The sequence below is a fragment of the Fringilla coelebs genome, assembly GCF_963513975.1.
Source record: "Fringilla coelebs genome assembly, chromosome: 6".
Lineage (NCBI taxonomy): Eukaryota > Metazoa > Chordata > Aves > Passeriformes > Fringillidae > Fringilla > Fringilla coelebs.
The window spans coordinates 33707801-33730623 of record NC_140034.1 but is presented as its reverse complement, the minus strand read 5'-3'; the positions used below and the strand labels follow the sequence as shown (position 1 = coordinate 33730623).

At 43.8% G+C, this 22823-nt stretch overlaps 1 protein-coding gene across 10 annotated transcripts in view; it reads left to right on the top strand.

Moving 5' to 3' along the window:
• ACTN1 (actinin alpha 1) overlaps positions 1-22823 on the top strand; it is an 86332-nt gene that overhangs the window by 48883 nt on the left and 14626 nt on the right. For 3 of the 10 annotated variants that reach the window (XM_084207003.1, XM_084207002.1, XM_084207001.1), the window contains exons 4-12: positions 3863-3949; positions 4476-4563; positions 5464-5542; positions 11386-11467; positions 14512-14597; positions 19866-19958; positions 21087-21317; positions 21861-22008; positions 22596-22746. In XM_084207003.1, coding sequence (XP_084063129.1) covers positions 3863-3949; positions 4476-4563; positions 5464-5542; positions 11386-11467; positions 14512-14597; positions 19866-19958; positions 21087-21317; positions 21861-22008; positions 22596-22746 — 1045 coding nt within the window. The other 7 variants (XM_084207000.1, XM_084207009.1, XM_084207004.1 and 4 more) reach the window with 5 other exon arrangements.

Genomic DNA, 22823 nt, shown 5'->3' with positions numbered 1-22823 from the left:
GACAGGACCATCAGGAGCAAAGTGCTTTCTGAAGACGGGGGTGTGGATAGTTGTTCTGCTGTATTTGGCTTTTGTTTGGCAAACAAAATGCAGAGCAGCCTTTATGTTGTCACCATTGTTGTTCTAGGTCTCCAGTTCCCAGATCACAATGCTATCCTGCTAGTCGTTCATGCCCTGCAACTTCTTCCCTCCATGGGGTAACCAAAGGCTCTGCTCTCATGGGCAGCTCAGAAGTATCTAGAAGGGGATAACAGTTTCTGTGTTGTTGATTCAGGAAAAGAAGTTTAATAATTTTTGCATTTTTTAAAATGAGTTCATGCATTTAAAAGAGGTGGTGGCATTTCAAAAGGCACGTCTCTGTGGCAGGCCAGTACTGTAGTTCTTGCCTACTTGTTACTTGGTGCAATGATAGGAGCTGGGTGGAAACATATTCACTGGGGCAAAAAGTTTCCTTCTAGTGGATGCAGATGCTTTAGCCAGCAGTTGATCAGCCCTCAAGTTGAATGTAAATCACATTGCTAACATGTGCTTGCTGCTGCTGTTCCTTCAACAGCTGCTGGTGCTGAAGTGCACACAGTGCTTAGAGAGGCCCTGCCTAGAAATAGTCAGGCTTTTAGAAAATACTGTCTGATTACAAGCTTTTTAATACATGAACTGCTCCCACATTACTGAGTCTTCCTTACATCAGCAGGGACCAAGCATATTGTCTTTAATTAAACATTAGATTGTTCTAGCTTTGTAGTGTTGTATCCAACTTTTTAACAATTCTTGGGGAGTTTCTTTTTCTTCATCACCAGGAAGCAGAAAGCTTCATGCAAACCTGTTTTGCAACCATGTTTTTTGTTTTTGTTTCTTGGCCTGCTCTACTACACTAGAAATAGACTGGCAGCAGATGAAGGGCCGTGAATTCGGAAGGAAAAGGTGGTTGGCAGCAGGGAATGCTGGGATGGAAAACCAAGTGAGTGAGGCCAAAGAGCAGAGTCTTCTGATCAGTCTGGTTGACTGTGTAACCAGTTTTCCAGGAGAAGATTTTAGCACCAGAAATGAAAAATGCTTGCCTGCTTCTAATAAATAATAACCATTTTGTCAAGTCTGTTTCAAAGAGCAACAACGAAAAAAAAAGGATAGAGGATTGTGTAGCTTGTTAAATATGTATCCTGGGATGGATCTCTCACTAATCTCACTGACATCAGTATCTGCTTGGTACATGGTGGTACTGTGTAAAGGAAAATGACATGTAGAGATGAAGTAGTACAAATATTCTGGATTTCCTCCACAACAGCTTTGTTTTGGTGCGCTGCTAAAGAAAAATCAGATATGGGAACAGGGAGCACATCTTTCTTTTTAAATGGGTTGTGCCATGAAGAGGACTGGGAAAGAAGGGATGCTTCCACCTTAATGCCACCAGCTGACTTTATAAAACCAGAATTTAGGAATGTAACCAGAACATAGTGCTGAGTTCTTCTGCGACGTTAGCGACTTTACACTACTGGCTTTATATAAGTGTCTGGACCTCTATTTCAAATTTAAATCCATGGAGCAGTAATGTTAATTACCTGTTTCAGCTCACTGATTGATTTATTACTATTCATGAAGCATTTTCAGCATTGAAGTATTGTCATCAGATTTTAATCAAGCCCACTAAAGAGCTCCATTTAGTTTCAGGCCTTAAATATATCCTAGAAGAGTCCTGCCAACTGTTGGGCATTTTACAAGCACTGAGTTTTATGATTTTTGAAGATCCCCGTGAATATCAATCACATTAACAAAACAAACAAGCTGAAAATACAGATGCTTTCTTGTATATTTTAGCTGCAGTATCATAGGTATTTGTTAAAATAGTGAGGATTCCCCTTCAAGTTGATTGCAGTGCTTTACTGGAGGGATGAAGAATGCAAAAAGTACAGAACTGAATACACTTGCCATCGCATGACATTTTCTTGCACCAGCCTAGCAGACAACCCCCTGACCTCAAAATGTCTGTAAAAAATTAATTTGTGTGAAAACCATCAACAGACAAACACAGTTTTTTCATGCCAGCAAAAGTAACTGTAGGTTTTTTGTACTGAACTGAAAAGTTATTGGCTGTTTAATTCTGGGCAAACTGATGACCCATTAAGAGATCTTAGTGTACTCTGTAGTTTAGAAAGGAGCAGAGACAAGAGTTTTACTGCAGTAGAACAAGGTAGCATGTCTTGCTTTCTGTCTTTTGCATCTGTAAATCACTAATTCAGATGTATGTCAAAGGACAGTAGAGCTTATAACTCTGATTTACACTGTAAATTGCATGACATGCGTGCATCTCCGAATCACAAATTCTCAGGAATTTGGATACGATTTCTGAAAATCTGTTTTTGGGGTGCGTGCTGCTGGTCTGTTGGTTTTGAATACAGTGAGGTTCATATTTTGAAATTTCTTCATGAGAAGAAAAGCATTTTTTTAACTGCTTAAAAGGAAAGATTAAAATATTGTTACTTTTGTGGCGCTATCCAGACAGGCGTCAATTGCCTATACCGCAAATTGTGCTTGCCCCAGAACACAATTCCTGCTGGGCAGTTTTATGAAAGAAGTGGCATGGAGGTGTCTACAGTAGTACAAAAATGGTTTCTGAGAATCTTCTTGGGATTTGGATTATTCTACCTCCAAATATTTTCTTACTGAAAATACTCTTGTAACTTGTCATTTATTTGTGAAAGATCCTGCCATACAGGGACCTGTCAGAGAATGAGTAGGAGAAAACAGCTCAGCTGGTTTCACTATCCAAAAATGTGAAGGCTGTAAATTCTGTAACTGTGTGTGTGTGTATATATATATACATATCTGTGGAATTTTTGTAGATGTTGAGGATCAGTACTTGAGACCCATCTGAAGGCTGTAAATTCTGTAACTGTGTGTGTGTGTATATATATATACATATCTGTGGAATTTTTGTAGATGTTGAGGATCAGTACTTGAGACCCATCTGCTCACTGTTTGGCTCTAGTCCATTCATGGTGGGAGCTTCTTTCTGGGCCAGCTTTGCCCCAAGCACTTCTTGTTCTCAGGACCTTGATCCTTCATCCTAAACAGATCATACCTCACACACGCAAGCAGTTGCCTTGTAAAGCCTCCCAGCTGTTGACCCTTGCTGATTTATATTGTGGAATCTAATGAGCAGTAAAGCACAGTCTGCTCACAGTCATAGTTTGTTATGTTCTACTCTTAACTGGTCAGCATGAGTCCTTAGTTCTTCTTCCACCAGGATGTGTGGATTTTGAGAACTGCTCTGTTGTGTCTTCTGGCAATTACATCACTGAAAGAAGTCCTATACAGGAAGGCTGATGTATTTAGGCTTGTTTGAAATTAAAATGTTTATGGTGTATGGTTTTCTTGGTGGTATCTTGTTCACAGGACAAAACCAGCTGTCAGAGCTCATCTGCTCTGGGAATTGTCACTGGTTCTTCTGGTATATTTATGCTGGGGCAGTTCTATAGGTGACTTGGAGAAGTTATGGGATAAGAGAAGGAAGGCTTTTCCTTTTTTCAGTTTGGCTTCTCTGACTTCTAAGTAGTAGTAATTGTACCTGAGGAAGGTGCTTTTAGGCCCATATGGGGAATTACACTGATCTAAATGAGTGCTTATTCCCAATCTTTGGGATCATTTGTGTCTGTTTTGCTCTCAGTATTGTACTGCAAAAGTCTGATTACGGGGTACTGTACCTATCAGCAGAGCATCTGGGAAGGCAGGGAAAAACAGTTTTTAGCAGGAATTCCATTTCTCCCATCTGTAAAAGGAAATGTTCCCTAATGCTCCCGTTTTACAAGGATTTGCAGTTGCAACCTTATGTCTATTTCTTCTCTTTCTACCTTTTTTTTCCCCATAGAAATCGTGGATGGCAATGTTAAAATGACCCTTGGAATGATTTGGACCATCATCCTTCGTTTTGCCATTCAGGATATCTCAGTTGAAGGTAAATTTTAGTTCTTTCCTGACACTGTTCAGTAATGGACAACTGGGGTAACTAAATGGCTTTGCCACTTAAATGGCCCAAAATGTTCTCTTAAGTAAGTCGCTGAAGGATCCTTGGGAGCTACCCTTCCCAAGCTGCCATGACATCTCATGAACATTTATGGCCAAGCTCAAGCACACTGACATGAGTTTTTAAGATGCTTCTCTTACAAGAGATTTCAAGGGTTGCTCAAAAGGATGACTAAGCCTGAAAATAAACTTATCACTTAAGAGTCCTACAAGACTCTCTAGTTCCAAAAAGCTATCTCCTTATTACTGAACTTCATTAAGAAGATAATAGTAACAAAACTATCCTAGTAGACTTTTCCAAACAAGAAATTCTCTGGTAAGTGAAGGTAAATAAAGCGCAATTTAGTGCAGTCTTTACCAAAGAGGATTTGGTGACGGCTTTCTAGCATATGCTCCAGAGACTCCTGTTTTCTGAGAAAATTTGTTAATTGATGTATTTTCTTTCTTTCTTTCCCTAGAAACATCTGCTAAAGAAGGACTTTTATTATGGTGTCAGAGGAAGACAGCCCCCTACAAAAATGTAAACATCCAGAACTTCCATATCAGGTGAGTTACAGGCAAGAACTTAGCTTTACAATCTGTGTCATTTTCCTATGTCTCTCTATATGTTCAACAATATTCCTGACAGACCTCCCAAAGCAATGCATGTGCACATTACACAAGTGACACTGTGGTCCAGAGAGATGCCTAGGAAGCTGGAGGCAGAGGTTCAGTTGGGATCCAGGTACCTCATTCAGGTTACAGTTGCTGCTTTCATAAAGTTCTTCAGGGCATTACGTCCTCCAAGAGCAGCATTTGTGGCCTGGGCTAAGCAAGAGAGCTTTTGCTCTGGAAACTCAGAACGATTTAGCAGCCATGAAAAAAGGACTGCCTCCTAACTTTTGTAGTATGGCAGAGCTGGGAAGGAATAAAAGGTTCTCTTGCTCTGCTTTTCTTATTTCCAAGCTGGCAGATGTTCCAGTGAGGATTCTACATAATAGTGTTTTTTCCAGCATGTCTTGGAGCCTTGTATGAACCATATAAAGTAAAGCACTTTTAAGCTTGACTACCATCAGTGCAGCTGGCTGGGGATATCTGCCTTTTCCCTAAGGAATGTCCTTGTTCCTCCTTTACGGCTTGGGTCTACACCTTTTTTCAACCTCGAGCTCGTGTGCCACACAGGACATGGACAGAGGGTTCAGCACAGAGAACTGCCAAAAACGAGGTCCCAACTCAATGGGCAAGTCTTAATTACAATGGGTTTTTGTAGGGCTTGAAAGGAATCTTTATTGCAGTCTCATGCACATACAAGATATCTCTGATTCCCAGCACTTAAAGAAGCACTGTTAGTTGGAAACTAAGCCAGGATTAGTTGTCTCACTGCCTTGGTGCCTTCCCTCATGCTCACCACTGTGTGCCTTCGTAGCTGAGCAATGTTCATTGTTCTCTCTTGTGTTTCTCTCATAGCTGGAAGGATGGCCTTGGTTTCTGTGCTTTAATTCATAGACACCGTCCAGAGCTCATTGACTACGGGAAGCTACGAAAGGTACAAATCCATTTGTCTATCACACCAGATGCTTGGCACCTTACAAGTAAAGAGGGAAAAGAATTAGCTTGATAAACATAATTGGAGAACTTCAGCACAAGCTGGCGATTGCAGGGCTGAGGGGGAAGGAAGGAGGGAGGAATCAGCGCATTCAGGCTTCTTAGTGAAGCGTGAACTTAATGAGCTTCCTGCTTGACCTTCCCTTCTTTCAGACTGCCTTGTATGAGACACACGTGCCCCAATCCCAGCTGATGAGCAAAAGCTGGCAAACTCAGTAACACCAAATGTGAGAATAGTTCTGTGCTAATGTCACAGACTAGTGAGTCAAATCAGGCCTGACATTTCTGTGGAGAGCGGGATAGAAACCAGTTATCTGGTGTTTAAAATGCTCATTGAGGGGTTTGTGTGCCCTCACTGGACACTTGTCACATACTTCCATCTTAGCACTGGGTCGTCTGCAGTGCTTCTGGGCTTCTCGCAGCATGCAGGTATCAGGTGCCAAAAAAGCATTTGTCAGAAAACTCAATTTTACTCTCTGTGTGGTTTGGAGACAAGATTGCTGAATGGATGATGACAATAACCACTTAGTGGTTTATGCTGCTCCCAGGGTCTTGACCCAGCAGTGCAATAGAAGATCAAACTGGGTTCTTATCCTACCAGCATTCCTGCAGTCTGCTGAGATCCAGTTTCACTGTATCTGTGCCCATGTCACCAAGAGCATAATGAAATGTCACCAAGAGCATAATTCATGTGTCATCATTGCTGGGGCTAACACAAAAAGCTTGTCCATCAGGTCTCCTAGATTGTGTGGTTTAAGTGCATGTGTGCTTGATGTTAGCTAGGGAAATAAACATAAAAGCCCATCACCAACAGACCTGGGCTCTTGGATCACCATGCAAATGGACAAAATGTAAATGGCCTAATCAAATTAGCTGCATCCCAGAGGCAATGAATTGTACAGTGCCTGATCTGCTCTTCAATAACCTTTTAGATCTTTACTGTCTTCCAGAGCAGTCAGTTTTTCTGATCAGTTTTAGTGTCTGTAGTCAGCACATGGTGAATAAACAGTGGGGGGAGACTGTACCTGTTTACTTGAAGAGCAGCAAGAAGAACTGGAATTATTAGAGTAACATTTTCCACTCCTAATCTTGGGAAAATAACACAGCTAAGCAATGTGTGCCTGACAAACCCAGGCAGGTAAATGCTACGGCGCACTCTGTTACCAACAAAGCCTGAAGCCAAAGCCAAGCAAAAACTGAGTGAAGGAAAGTGAGTTATTTGTTGATATTGACTGCAGGCTTTTCAGGGTGAAAAACAGGGTGATTGTTCTAGCCAAATTCAATCTACATGAGAGGGGATTTTTCCTATGTGGAATAAGGTTAAATGGAACTAGCATCTTTTGATCTCTGCTTGCTTTTGATCCTATCCTTCATCTGGTTCCCTCTGTCCTTCTGAAGTCTTCTCACACTCTTTGTAACATTTTTATTGTTGTTCTGCCTCAGTTACTCTAAAGAGGTGAGATTAAATGTATGTTAGAGAGCTCTACAACAGCTGAAATCTTGAGCAAATAGCTGGGAGGAACTTAGAGCCTAGTCTTAGCTATGGTAGTTGATATGTGCTGAAGAGAAGTTAACTTTTTTTGCTAGATATTTGAAGCCATTTGTGGTATATATAAACACAGAGGAGGCTGCTGAGAGGTAGCCATTGCAGTGGATAGTAGATTAGAGATCCCCCTCAAGTTCTTTTCCAGCTCTAGGGAGCAATTAGTGGCATCTCAGTTGTGTGTGCCTTTGGCAATGCTGTGTGTGTTTCTGTGTATACACATACACACACATCTGTGAGATAAAGAGATTAAATTGGTCCAAGCTGCCCAGAGTTCTGCACTGTACTTCTTGTTTGGGCAGCATTCATTTGCAGCTTGTGTTTGTGCTCTATCGCAGGGGCTGTGTCTGGGCTACAGACCTGCATTGGCAGTGTGTACTTGCAAAAGGTAGCCAGCCAGTGTAGTAGCCACATGTTTAACAACTTATTTTGTCAGCACTGTTTTGTATTGAGTTTGTTCCTAGCTTTTTTTCCTAGCCTTAAGTATTAAGAATAAGCACAATTCTCTTCTGCATGTAGGCGCTGCCTAGCTAAAGTTATTTGTATAGTCCAGGCCTCAAAACAACAGGTACAAGTCCAGCTTGGTGTTGGTGATTACCTGACACCCCAGCTAATTGGTTAGATAGTTTCTATTTAGTGCAGATCTGTCTGCTATTATTCAGCTCACTGTAGATAAGGTCTGGGGATTCAGCTCATGGTCTGCAGGTGAGAGGTATGCAGAGGATGGGGTTTCCCTTCCTCCTTTTACCTTGACAGTAGCTCAACTGTGAGCTACATCCAAGATACTTTTGTCAGTATTGACAGTGATTGTCTGCTGGCTCTGGCACCCCCTCATATACCACAATATGGATAGAGCTGTGCTCTGTGTACTGCTGTGTTATTTGCAGATATTTCTGAAAACATGAGTTTTGGGTTTCTTTCCTAGTGTTTTCAATTCTGGCAGATATAGTAAGTGCTTGCTCTCTCTGAATTTTCCTTCCCCTTCATCTCCTTTCCTGATTGCTAGTTAATAGATGATGTTTTTTATGTTACATTGCAATAATTGCCTTGGAAACCTTGTGTGCTGCAAGGACTTGGAAATAGCTGGAGGAAGAGAGGAGTCCCTGCATGAATTAGGGTTGTGGCGAAAGATGAAGAGCTGTGATAATCTTTAGTCAGCAAAAGCAGAGAATGAGACAGGTTGGCATCTGTCTAGGGCAGGTTTGCTGTCTGCCACCACTAAAACAAAATACCTCCTCCATGGTAAAGCTATAGATTTCCTTGTGGCTAGCTCAGCTAGAGTCTGGCAAGTTACTGTTCCTTTTCATATCTCTGCCATTGCTATGTAAATGGAATTGCAACCAAGATACTTCCACAGCCTCATCTGGGTCAGTGCTCTTCTGAATGTGTGTTTCAGCTGTGGAAGGAATCAGGAGACAGGTGACTTGTCTTTTGTTTGATGTGCTGTGTGGGTCCCTAAAGTGTTCCTGCAGCTGTGGTGCTTCAGTGCAAGGCTTGGAGCTGCCTGGCCAGTCTTTATTACATTGCCCCTTTTCATGGGCATCAGCTGAAATGGGTGATCTGAAATCATGATTAGCTGGTGTACTGTACAGTAGGATGGAACTGAGAGTGGTGGAATTGGCAGGGATTTCATAGGGCTTGAGACCCTCTTGTAGTCTTGGAAAAGCCCCGGGGGAGCCCTAACTCATGCACAAAGAAGCATCATTGTTGGGATGAGCTGCTCCACTGTTCTGAGGGGTGAGGTTTTTCCTACAGGGAGCAGAGTCTTGCTCGAGTGTAGCTCTCTGCTCATCTCCAAGCTAGTCTTGGAACTTAAGTAGCTTGCTTTCAGTAGTGCTATCTTTAGTTTCATTCCCTAAGAGATGTTGTGATCACACATCTTTCTTGCACTTGAAGTAGAAATCTGCAGGCTTTATCTAGGTGAGTCTCCGGTTTCCCACATGTTAAAAATTCCTGCCCTTCCTTTGGGACTGCCCAAGCCCAGTAAGTTTTCCCATCAGGAAGCCTCTCCCAGCTTTCAGCCAAAAAATTCTTTTTAACCTTTGGCAACAGTGCTCCTGGTGTTGTTACTTGCACACTGATAGGAAAGCTATCTGGAGGGAGAGATTTGCTCCTCCTTTTCCTCCAGGAGAGGCGGGCAGATCTTCATGCAGCTGGTTCAGATGGGTCTGTGCTAAGGAGGGGTTTGTGTTAATACTAAACACTCTGTCAGGGTCTTAATAACTGTGATGGTCACCGTCAGCATGGGGTCAAATTTGCTACACGGTGGTGCCATTTCTACAGAAAGTGGCACATGGACTAGGGGAAGACTGTCAAGGGAGCTGCCATTTGGCATTTCTGCATGCTCCTGCACATGAGTGAAAGAAAATGTGCGTTTTTTTCTCCCTAAATGAAGCTAGGCCATGTCTACACTCAGTGAACAAAGTAGGTTATATACCACCTAGTCTCACCTCCTCAGATAAGGCTTTTGGTTATGCTGTGGGTTCATAGAGGTTTCTCCATACCAGGCACAGAAGACAAGTAGGTTGAAATTGAAGTGGTTCCTCTAATTCCATGGCATGGGATGGTTCCTTGTAGCTGGAGAATAGTAAAAATCCACTGCCTGCTCCACTGCTCAGCTCTGAAGAGGTGGATGTAGGCATGTCTGATGTAGTCATCACTGAAGGTGTATTATATAGGAATATAGGGATTTGACACTATGTCATACTGTATGTGACAGCTGTTGGCTCCATCACAGCATGCCTGTGCAACATTACCCTGCTTAATATTGACTTGTTCCAGTGGATTTAATACCAATCACCGTCCGTTTTAGTGGCCTTTGTGTGTGATTTACTTTGATAGGTGAAACATTGCTGTCTGAGAGAGACATTCACCCAAAGGAATATGTTGCTGATATTGGATGCCAGCCTAATACATGCTTGATTCCTAGGGAAATGCTGCAGGAAACTGCTTTTCAGAGCAGCTCAGTTTCCTAGTTCATGAAGGCTGTCATCTGAGGGCTACATAATGACCAGTGCCATAAAGGAAGTTTTATTCATGCCCTTACCCTGTCTGCCCAAGCCTGCCTAGCTTCATCTTTCCTGCTGGGTGGGTTCAAAGGAAACTGCCTGTTGATTAGAGTTGAGGCACAGCTTAATCTTCCAAGTCAGTGCAATAAGAAAGGCACATGGTTCAGATAGAAAATAAACAGAACATGGATGCCACTCTAGAAAGAAGGTGAAATAATTTTACTGCCTTTTTCCTGGGTTTTTATGTGGGTCTCAGTGTGAATGGCATACTGAGAGTAGCACCCCATCTTTCCTCCCTCCCAAAAGACACCAAACAAGATGACTGAACACTGGCAGTTTATGCACAACCTTTCATCCAGTGGAAGCCACATGTCTCAGCAGTAGAAACTGATAATGCAAATGTCGTTTGTCACCCATTAAGTGGATTGATCCTTCAGAATAATGAAGTGTCATGGTTCTACAGGAATATAGGAACAAGCTGGTATGAGAATCTTATGCAGGCTGGCAAGTGTCTAGTTGCTGATTATTATGTTTGAATGCTGGACACAATTTTCAGTGTCTTTCATTTTCAATGACATTTGTTTTTCATGTTTTCTTGTGTGGCACTTTAAAATCTACAGAAAGTTTATATAGAGAGGAATAGAAATATACTAGAGAAATTACAAGACGTGTGCAAAAGGAAAAGCCATACTCAAGGCAAAATGGGTACTTTTATATGTATTTATTCTGTAGAGATTTGTTGAAACATTTCTCTTCCTCCCACTCAACTGGTGTTCAACAAACTGTACACTAGCTAAGGACAGCACCCGTTGCAGATGTTGTTACTATTTTTGTATAGATGTTCTAACAGATACATAGCTCTGCAGTTCTTCAAAATGGAACTTGCGAACCTAATATAAACATGAGATGTAAATGTGAGATGTGGTCTTATCATTTACTATCAGTATGATGTGAAGCTAATATTACTTATAATTAGGTTCAAGACAAAATGTCTTTTTTTTTCTTTTTTTTTCTTTTTCTTTTTTAAGTGCATAGACTGTATGTTGATTATCACACCAAGAGTTCCCAGGCTCTTCTTTCAAAAGGAAGCTAATTGTTTCATCCTGCTGCATGAGGCTTCACACACAATTTTTGTCTGGCAAGCACAGTTACCTGAACCAAAGCTCTTTCTGAGAGAAATGCTGTGTACCTTGTTAAAAGTTGATGCTGATGCTCTTCCTCTGTGTCTTCCAGGATGATCCTCTCACTAATCTAAACACAGCTTTTGATGTGGCTGAGAAGTATCTGGATATTCCGAAGATGCTGGATGCAGAAGGTAAAGTAGACTCCAACAGCTTTTAACTTGTTTTTTCTCAAGACATTTTCCACTTCTAGGTGGACTCCTTTTGTACAAGATTCCAGTAACCTCTGAATGTTCCCTGCGTGACTGTGTAGTAAATGTATAGGGAAAAAGTTAAAATAGAATAATGAGTCACATATTCTGCTTCCCTCTTCCTCCTCTGTCCTTCAGTCTTTCGAGTCTAGCATGGAGATCTTAGCTTGGGGTTGACACACAAGGCAGAGATGACTAACACCTGTCATCTGCTGATTGAAGTGTTCCCTTTCAATTATCAGGCCAAATACTCAGTGGATGGTGTAGGCCTGTATTCCTTTTGCTCCAGGGTTTTTTTTGCTGTGGTCTTTCTGACATTGCTGGTATTCTTGCTTTTGAGGGCATGATATTATTATTATTATAGACTGCTTTTTCTTGACTACTCAATAGTGTTTGGCATGAAGATCCTTCACTGACTGGGTCTGGAGACCAAGGCAGAGTTCCATGTTGCTCAGAGATGCTTTTGGTGCTGATTACGACTGCATCCCTGAGGCCACTGGGACAGCAAGGATTACTTTTCAGAGCCTTGTCAGAACCAGCTTGGCAACAGATTTTGAAGACTGTAACTCTGGAGTACAAACAACAGCCTGAAATAGTTCACTGTTGGCCTAAAGCCAGCAGGCTTCAATGGTAGAAGCTGTATTTCAGACTTGAGTTGGACCGGGGAAGCAGTTAAACATTTTTGTTAAATAAAGGAGTGAGAGGAGCAAAGAGGAAAGGTGGGAATAGGACAGCCAAACCTAGTGAACCTGTATTTGAGTAACTAGGATGTTCATATTCCTAGGTGGTATTTCCCATCCCCAGAGATGAGTCTTGCTTTCCCTGCATTCATCATGCTGAGGTTAAAAAAAAATCACGAGGTTTCCAGGGTAAATTCAATGTTTCATGCCATTCTGTAGGAAGTACAGATATCTCCAAAATAAGTGGATCTAGCTTCAGATCTCAGCAAAAGTAGCAGTGATGAAGAGAGCCCCTGGCAGGAGTTCTCATTGCTCTTTACTGATGTTTCTCCTCCCTCATGAAGTCAAGCTAATGTGCATTCCTCCACACCATTAATTCTGATCTCTGGAGGTGTTGAGTTTCCACTGAAACTAATGAAAGGGTCTTTTGAAATTCAAGCCATCATTGTGTTGAAACGGAGGAGGGAGACATGGAAAAGAAGGGAGAAAGTATCTTTCCAGAAGAGCAGAACTGCACGGAGGAATTGCAGTGTAATATGGTCTAAAATAGTCATGTCAGCCTGATGCCAGTTTGTGTTGATTCAGTCCACAGTCACAGTAATGTTCTCAGGACAGGGAAGTGCTGCAACACAAGACATGCTGGCATATGGCTGCCTTAGCCTGGCCAGACTCTGGAGGAAATTTTATGATGAGGGAGGGGAACCAGAAGGGTGATCCTGGGTTCTGAGACACACACATCTGGGGAACGCTGGGAAGCGCTGTGGAATCGCTGTGACACGCCTGCGCCGCAGCAGGCCTCCTGGACAGTTGTGGTTCTACCCCTGCTCTGCTTCCCTCCCGTCAGCTGATTATGCTCTTAACGTGAGGTTTTTTTTGACAGACATTGTTGGAACTGCCCGTCCTGACGAGAAGGCCATCATGACCTATGTTTCTAGCTTCTACCACGCCTTCTCAGGAGCCCAGAAGGTATCGCAGGATCCCAAGCTCCCTCCACAGAGCACACCTGGTGCCGTTGCTAATGTCCAAACCTTTTTTTCTTTCTCTCTCTCCTCTCTAGCTACGGGCATCTTTATTATTATGTTCTTGGTAGAGTTGGCTGTTGGTTCAAAGTGGTGCCCCAAAATAATACATGGGGCAAGGGAGCCAGGAATTCCATTTCCCTCTAGTCAGCAATACTTCTAGTGGCACTTAGGTATGCCACACTTTGGCACACATGCAAATTTAAGGGAGTGGGGAGCTCTGCCTTCTCCATTTGTCTTATGAACTGCTCCTGATGGCCAAGAACCTGGACCTCTTGATCCTGGTAAATCTGAGCTAGGATGCTTGGTCTTACAAAAAGTAAAGACTACCACATAGATGCTCTGCCCAGCAGGAAACTGCAGCCTACCCCCATGGAAAATAAACTATTCACTTTTTTTTTTTTTTTTTGTCTTTTGCAAAGATGGAGAAACAGAGCTGACTCAGGTTTTATGAAGGGTTTAATGAATGGCCAAAGCTTTATCTTTTGCCTTACGTATGCTGCAGGTTCCAGCACCCTTGCTTTAAGGTCTGAACTTGCTGCTTTCTCAAGTTGTGCCACAAATTCAGTCCCCGTTCACCTGGGGCTTACAAAGCATGTCTAACAAGTACATTCATGGTGGTTTTGTAAACAGAGCATTGCTTATCACGACAGAGATGCCTGGTTTTGTTCATTTGTTTCCTTTTTTTCCCCTCTTTCTCATCCGTGTTGGAAACCAGGCAGTTGAGTCCTTGCTACTTCTGGCTTAGCCATTTTCCTGTTGGTAATGGAGTCACTTAAGGAAAACATTTTGTGGGTGAAACCTTGTACACATCTCTTGCCAAAGCCAAGCTGCCTCCTGTACTTGAGTGCCTTAGGAACAGGCAGTGCACGTTGCAGCAGAGCAGATCCTGTGTAGGAAGTGCACTGCGTGGGAAGGCTCTGATCTCCAGCTCCTTGGCGTATGAAGGGCCTCGAGCGCGGGCGTTCAGATCTCCAAACAACTCGTTTGCATCCTTGGGCCGGGCCCCCAGACCGCAGCTGTGAAGGTGCAGAGCGCAGATCCTCATCTCAGGAGCCCCCTGGATTGGGGGGTAGGGAGGGGTGCCGCTTTGAGCCACAAGCCAACACTGCTAGCCACCTTCTGATCCGAATTCCCAGCTCTCCGCATGGAAATCTGTTTGGCCTGTCCTGCAATGCATGATGGGAAGTTTTCTCCCCCTCTCACACGCCACCCATGATTGTTTTTGTTTTATCCTATGTGCTGCTTCTTACTTTATCCTTTCAACCTCTTTTCCTTCTCTGCACAGATATTATAGGCACGCTAAGGCCGGATGAGAAGGCCATAATGACCTATGTCTCATGTTACTACCACGCCTTCTCAGGGGCGCAGAAGGTGAGACTTTACCGCTAACAACCCCTCCCTTCACCCCGCCCTGCCCAGCAGTCCTCTCCAGTGAGGAATGCCAGACCCCGTCCGCCCCAGGGCGTTTGCACGGAAGCCAATGCATCCAGTGATGCATTTGGAGATGCCATCTGTAATCTTGGTGGAGAAGGGATGTAAATGTCCTTTCGGACAGACTTGAGCTGCTCCTTCCCTCCAGTCTCACAGCACAGCGGAGGAGAAAGCATTTGGTAAAGCTGGCATTGGAAGATGAATGGTGTCTGCTCTGACAGAGGCAGTACCCTTTCAGTAACTATGGCCGTTGTCCTGGACAGGCAGTGCACCTCCAGAAGTACCACAGTCAAATCTGCCCACTCCAGGAAATCACAGCCTGTCCCTCTTGGGCTGCCATCCTGCCTTCCATACTCAGCCTCCACTAGGTCAGTGATGTTTTCCTAGGCTGAATCATCCATGAGCTGGTTACATAGCACTTTTGTGCTTCAGCCATGAAGTTCATTTCTACCCGGCCTTCAGCTTTCCCAAACTCCCATGCTTTTCCATTCCTTGTTCCTCTCTTGTAATTCTTCTCTGTTTCCCAAACCACCCATATGTTTTATTTAGCTTTCCTCTGCCTTGCCCATTTCTGTAGCTTCAGGCCTTCCTTCTTCCTCTGCTTCCTCTTTACTCCAAAGTCTCTTTGCCTGACGTCAGGATGTTTGGAACTAAATAGTTGCAGATCACTTTTGGGCAAGCAATTTCCCAGCAATCCTTTGAATAAAGGAAAAAGGTCAGTTCTTTTCTCCCATGTCATTACCTGCCTGGACTGTGGCTCTTCCACAGGATTACTGCTAATTTCAAATAAGAGACTTTATATCAGTAAAATCCAAAATCCAAGACTACGTTCTTCGTGTTACGGACAGGCCTTTTCTACTCGAGACAGAGTCCTCGTGTTGCCCAGCTTGAGGGCTAATCTGACTCCAGGAAGATTCCATCTCTTTTGTGCAAAGCAGTGCTGATGGGTCCCAGCATTGATTCAGTTTCCATGCTGATGCTGGCTTTCAGAGGGCAAATGCAAGCAGTAGTTTCCAGGGAGCAGCTCTTTAGTTCAAGCTTTTTGTTCTTTTCCCAGTTTCATATAAATTACGTGATACTGTCTTGTTTCCAAGGAACTGGGAATGTGTCCCACGGCAGTGCAGTAGGCTTGCCCATTGGCATAATTTGTGTGTCATGACTTTTCCACTAGGATCCTTTGGTTTTTCGTTCAAAACACTCAAGACCAGTCTGCAAGCCCCAGCCAGCTGATACTTGCCCAGGAAGACTGTAGTTCAGAAATCACACCAGCCTCATGAGAAGGCGTGCTGTTTGCCAGGTGCCCCTGAGGGACTGCTCCGTGCAGTCTGCTTAACCTGAGGAAATCCAGATGAGGAAACATCAAACCACAATATGAGGAGGGTTGTAGCCTGCTGCAGAAACAGCCATGCCATTCACCAGTCTCTTCCTTTTGTCTCTGCGCCCATTCCATGATTTGGAAACCTGCTCAGCAGGTTCCATGCTCTGATCAGCAGTTTAGGTGGATGCTCAGTCTGCTGGGATAATTGAAAACAGTCTTCTGCTTGCCTCAGTACCTGAACCAAGTAGCTGGGGCAAAAACTACAGATGAAGTTTCTCAGTATTAAAGTTTCAATCCCATGTAGTCTAACTGGCTTACAGGGAAGATTTAATACATTATTCATTTTTTAGCAGTCCTGATGGGCCAGCAACTCAACTGTGCCCTGGCAGGAGGGGCACAGCTCCTTTTTGGAGCTTTCCTAGTCATAAATTAGCCAGCTGCTAAATGACAACAGATTCAAACCCACAAGGCAAATGCAAGTGATTGCTGAGTACAAGCCCCTGCCCAGATGTTACTGTGTTGCCACCTCGTGCAGGGTTAGGTGACTTACTGTGATATCGCTCAATTTTTCATCCAGATTTTTCATAACTGCCACCAGGCCTGAAGGGAGAGTCCCATGAACCGCTTTCTGCTTCTTTCATTCTCTTATCCTGAGCCTTTGAAGGTACAGGGTCCCCAGCCTGACATGTGTATGTAGATGGCTGCTTTTTCTCTATGCCTTTTTTTAAGTATATATATATTTGTAGGTATACTTGCTTTGGTTGGTTTGCTTGTTTTCTAACTGCTTCTGACTTCCACACTAAATGCATGCAACTACTGGTTGGCTTAATATTTTGTAAACTTGTGGCAATTTCCAACTAATGTTTTATTGTTTTATTAAAAGATTGTGTTTGGTGTATAGTATTTTGGAGTGGTCCTCTGAGGCCAGAGGACAGCAGCAGCCAGGCATCTTCCCCTGAGGCTGGAGGACAGCAACAGGCAGGCATCCCTACATAGTGCACTGTGGGAATGCCTTCCTTCATGATCCTCCTCAGCAGAAAGACTTGGATCCATGAACTAGAGAGACTGCAAACTGCACCTATCCTCAGCAGTTCAAGTTATGGTTGAGAAGCACAGAAAAGACAAAAGGCAGATCAATTGCTGACGTTCAGTTTTTCATTTTGATTCCACCAGACAGCATGTGCATAGACACAGCAGCGTGGTATCAAGCAGAATGAGCTTGCCCTCCCCAAGACTCCGAGTGCAAGCAGTACAGTGTGTCAGCATGGTGCTGCACTGAAGCTGATGAGCTCACACAGGTTCTCTGAGAATACAGATGTGCAGTTTCCAGAGCCCAGGATTCTGCATTTTCTCAGCGCAGCCCTGTGCCTTGTGGGCATCTTGGCTTTTTTGGAGTTAGCATGAACATCCTAAATGCATCATTGCCTTTAGCTGTGTGGGGAAGCCAAAATAGCTTTTTCCACTGAACTAATGAAGGTGTAGGGGGAGCTGCCTTGGCCTCATGTAAACATCTTGGTGTGCCACTCTTCTTTAACCTAAAAGTGTTTCACTTTAGTTTTGAGGTTGCCATCACTGTGGATCAGCTCATTAACAGTAGTGTGGAGGGTATTTGTGAAGGTTGCCTGAAAGCTCTGGCATCCTTTTGTCCTAGCTTGCTCAGAGCACAGTGTAACGTGTTGCTCGTGACATTAATGCTGATTGTGGCCACAGAGCCTTTCCTGTGGCTGCAGCAGCAGCAGCAGCACACTATTGTTTGGAGCAGTAGCAGTTCCAAGGCAAGAACCATTGGGAGGCAAGTGCTAGTGGGAGAAAGAAAGCCTCTACACTGCTGCCATTAGGATAACACAAATAATGTTGTAACTGCTGACATTCTTAGGGTCTTTTTGTTTGGACAGTTGTTCAACACACATATATACACACACATATTTAAACTTGGGCAGCTGGAGAAAGTCTATCATCAGACACATGTAAATATGCCTCAGTGGAAGGGGATCCTGCCTGCACAGCTGGCTGCTGCTGCAGTGAGCTCATGGGGTGTGAAAATAAGAAAGTTAAATGAACACCTCTCCTGGAGTGATTGAGATAAACACTAGGTACTGCCAGTTCCCTGCAGTCACTAGGCATATCATGGTAGGGCTCTAGCAATGTCTATTTGACTTACTATTTGGTCCCATATCTATAGTTTTCTCTGAATATCAAAAAAACTCCATTAGAGTACAAACTTTAGTTAAAAATAGGTCGAAGTACAAGCTATCTTAAATGTAACCATTGTTTGCACTTTTTGCAGGTTTCTTTTTAAGTGAAACTGCTCCTTTTCCTGTACAGGTCTCTCTGATGTGTTTTGAATTAGCTGATAATCTGTGTATCTCATAGCTGGTCCACTTTAGTGAAGGGGCAAATGACTGAATAGATGTTTTAACAGCTTCATTTCATTCTACAAATGAATAAGATTGCTGTGTCCCCTGGGACCTTAGCAATCCATACATCACTGTGCAGCCTATGACTTTATTGCTATTCTTGCTGCTTCACATCAGCTGCAAAAATTAGAGTTTTTTTCTCAAACGTCCTTGAAGATTGAATAAACAGATAATAAAAGGTCTTTTAAAAATAGAAAAAGGTTGAAACTTACCAGCTATAAACTCAGCAAAACTTATTTTGGCATCAGTTCTAAATGTAGTTTTGAGGCAGGACACAGTGTTCACAGTCGGTTTGTTGAAGTGTTGGCCTCCCCTCCTTATTTGCAGTTCTCCCAGGGGGGCCTGTGGGTACCTGTAGCACCTTCCCCAGCCACCAGGGTCACAGCTGCACTGTGCCAAGAGGGCTCTGAGGAATCCCCTGAGGCGTCACAGGGCATCTCCTCAGGCACACACCATGGTCATGATAAAGGGAGCTGATAACCCACAGATACATTCTGTGCAAGGATCAGCCTGCTTGAGTGTCCCCCATGCCAGACACTGCTTCTGAGCTCATAGCTGGGATTTTTCTGATCCTTACTTTCCAAATTCATGTTCTGACACGTTGAGCTCCCTGCAGAGAACCAGGTTTTGGTCTCACAGTGGAGAAAATGAAAGAAAAAAAATCCAAACCTAAATAGTAACAGTTGGAATTTTTTTTATTGTGAGACGTTTTTTGGAAGAGTAAGCAGAAAGATCACCCAGAAAAGTGGGGGGAAAAGAAATCCTCTTCGCAGCTGGATCATAAGACTCTGAATACATGGTAGGTGTACGCTTCACCGAGGAGGTGGCCCTGTAATCAGTGCCAGAAGTACAGTGAAAACTGGAAGACAGTTCTGCTGAGCAGTATCTACCATTTTATCTTTCAAACAAAATTAGGAGTTTTCCCTAAGTCCAGATTGTGGCTTAACTCAGTTTGGGTAGTTCTTTCCTGGAGTTAAAGTATGGAGACAGTCTCATTAGCTTAACATCACTCTGTTACTGCTGTTCCAGCTCAGAATGCTGGTGTGGGGAGTGGAGGTGGCAGCAGAAACTCTACCTGTCTTTGTGAAGAGGTAGCCAGAGTCCCTCTGGTAGGAAGCAAACAAAAAGGCCCTCTTACATAAGCCAGAAAAGCATAGAAACATTGGTTGTCCCACAGCATATAGGGTAGAACCAGTACAGCTGAGAATCTCTGAAGAAGGGAAAAACCAAATCATTATAGAAGGGAAAAATCAAATCATTATAGAAGGGAAAAACTAAATCATCATAGAAGGCCACATGGAAAGCAGAGAGGTCAGGACAGATGTCTCAGTGCAGATAGGTTGAGAGAGCTAAGGGTAGGAGATTTTACCTGCAGGTATGTAGCAGGAAGCTAAGCTGCAAGTTTTGGTTTGGTTTTGTTTTGGGGTTTTTTTTCACATTTTTCCCTTCTTCCATTTTTCTTCTCTTTGTCAGGCGGAGACAGCAGCAAATCGGATCTGCAAGGTGCTGGCAGTCAACCAAGAAAATGAACAGCTCATGGAAGACTACGAAAAACTGGCCAGTGATGTAGGTGTTGTTTTCTGAGTGGTGGTATGCAGAAAAGAATTGCATTTAATGCTGATGAGTAATCTTGGGGAGTGCTATTGAACCACTGCTATTTTTCCTGGAAAATTAGTTTTTCCTCTTCAAATTAAGGACTGAAGTTACTCTAAAGACAAGAGCAATCTACTTTAAAACAGAAAGCTTCCACAGAGAAGCTTTGATTTTCTCCGTTTATTAGGAGCCAACCCAGAAATGCTAAAATCAAAGGAAAAATCAAGTTGGCTTAACTTGAATTAGTCAGGACTACACAAGGTCATTAGATCTTCCATACAGCTAGTATGTTAATATGCTAAAGAAGTCAGGAGTTGGATCAGAGAATAAAAGTTAGCGATACTTGAATAAAGAAATATGCATTTGCTGATAATGGAAAGAATCTGTGTCAGATACAAGCTGCAGGCTGCTTTTGTTAACTGAGGAGGCTGACAGACTGACAACAGGGAAACTACAAGAGATCACATGTGGACTGGAGTATGTTTGTGGTAGATAAGTAGGGAAAAGATGGACAATGGAAGGGCAAACATAACGCATAAGCCTGATTTCAGCCTGATCTGAAAAGCATAGGGCACTGATCCACTCACACTGTAGACTGCCTATTGCACTAGCATTTCGCCAGCTCTCCAGATGGGTTTGTTACAGAGGTATATTCAAGGAGCAACAGTGACTTTGAGAAAGCTAGAGTGGGAAAAGTGTAAGGCTAAACTGAAGGCAAGAACTTGATTTCTCCTGTCAGATTCTTCTGGAGATAATGACTTACAGCGTCTTTTAGTTATTCAACAGTCCAGCAAAATTCTTAAGGCTTTAACATAATTTGAGGGTATAGTTTTGGTCTTGCTTGTGCAAAAGCTATGCCTTAAGCATGTTGGACTGGCACTGCTGCAAAAAGCAATACTACTTAGTGTGGTAGGAAATGTGCTGCTCATTAAAAAAAAAGTACTTCCAAAAAAGCTGGCCGGCTTTCCTTTATGAGCCCTGCTGGTGGCAGAATCTTTCTGACAGCAAACATAAAAGTAAATGGTCTCTTATGAAATCAGAGCAACACCTGCAGTTTCAGCACAATTTTCAGTTCAAGGCTTCTTGTCATTGCTCCTCCAGCTGCTGGAGTGGATTCGTCGCACCATCCCCTGGCTGGAGAACCGGGCCCCAGAGAACACCATGCAGGCCATGCAGCAGAAACTGGAGGACTTCCGGGACTACCGCCGCCTGCACAAGCCCCCCAAGGTCCAAGAGAAGTGCCAACTTGAGATCAATTTCAACACCTTGCAGACCAAGCTGCGGCTCAGCAACAGGCCAGCCTTCATGCCCTCCGAAGGGAAAATGGTCTCGGTGAGTGCGGGTGACTGCTTCTGTATACCCCAAACATGCCTAAAAAACAAGAGCTCCTTTCTGCCCATGGGTGTGCAGAGAATGCCCACCTTCATAGTGACCTACTATGTGAGAGGAACCCTGAAAAATACAGGTCAGGGAGGCCATGATAGGAGAGGATCAAGTGATTGTTGCTTCCCTGTGTCTAAATCAGACTCTGAGACTCTTCACAAGTTGCATGTCTTTATGAGGAAATGTCTCGGTGGCTTTCGTTTTTTCTGATTCAGAAACGGTTGAGTTTTATTAAAGTTTGATGTAGGGGAGCTTTAAAACTCCAGTAGTGTTTAGAGAGGTTTTTTTCTGAAGATGGTTATATCTGGACTTCTAGTCCTGCTTGCCTTAAGTCTGACACTTTGTCTCCCTGACTTGTCTGCAGAGCCCTATGAGATGAAAAGCCCATGCTCACTCCCTCTCATCAGTTGGAGGCATGTAGCTTACTGAGACTAGTGCTGGTCTTCCCTCCAGCTTCTAACTTGCCTTCCCTTCTCATGTTTCTGTCTCTAGGATATAAACAATGCCTGGGGTGGCCTAGAGCAGGCTGAGAAGGGCTACGAGGAGTGGTTATTGAATGAGATCCGGAGGCTAGAGAGGCTGGATCACCTGGCAGAGAAGTTCCGGCAGAAGGCATCCATTCATGAGTCCTGGACAGATGGTAATGCCAACCTACATGCTTCCTGTTGCCTGACACAGTGCTGACTGTTATGTAGGGAGGAGGAGATGGATTGTGCATGGGTCCTTCCATGAGAGTTTCCTCTTGAGGAGGCTAGATGTATTATTTTATTAGAAAGCAGTGTATGGAAACCAGCTTGGTCTCTGTTCTGCATCATACAGTCAACATTGGCACTGCCTAACTGTGGCAAAGTGAGAACTTTGGCTAGAAGAGAGCAGCCACAGAGCAGAGGAAAAGTTCCTCTACAGTAGATGTTGCCATTGGCTTTTACAGGATCAGCATAAACCATTTTTCACATACTGAGACGAGTCCAGCGTAAACTGTGACAGTGCTGGCTTAGCTACATTATGTGCCCTTCTGTGTTGTTAATGGCAAACTCACACTTTGTGGTTTGAAAGTGAGCATTGAGCTTCTCAGGCCAGCGGGCATGGGGACAAGCCTTGGGCAGGGAAGCTGGAGTGAGGCCGATGCCCTTTTGAGGGCCCTCGAGGGTGCCTGGGTGGCGAGAGCTGGCTTTGGCCACCCTGGGTCCTGTCCTTCATTCTTCTGTCCTCTGGCTCCCTCCCCAGGTAAGGAAGCAATGCTGCAGCAGAAGGATTACGAAACCGCAACCCTCTCGGAGATCAAGGCCCTGCTGAAGAAACACGAGGCCTTTGAGAGTGACCTGGCTGCACACCAGGACCGCGTGGAACAGATTGCTGCTATTGCACAAGAGCTCAAGTATGGCACCTCAGCTCACGTCCCATCCTTGGGGCCAGGGAGGCTTAGTCAGCTTTGCCCTCTGGAGAGCAAAAAAT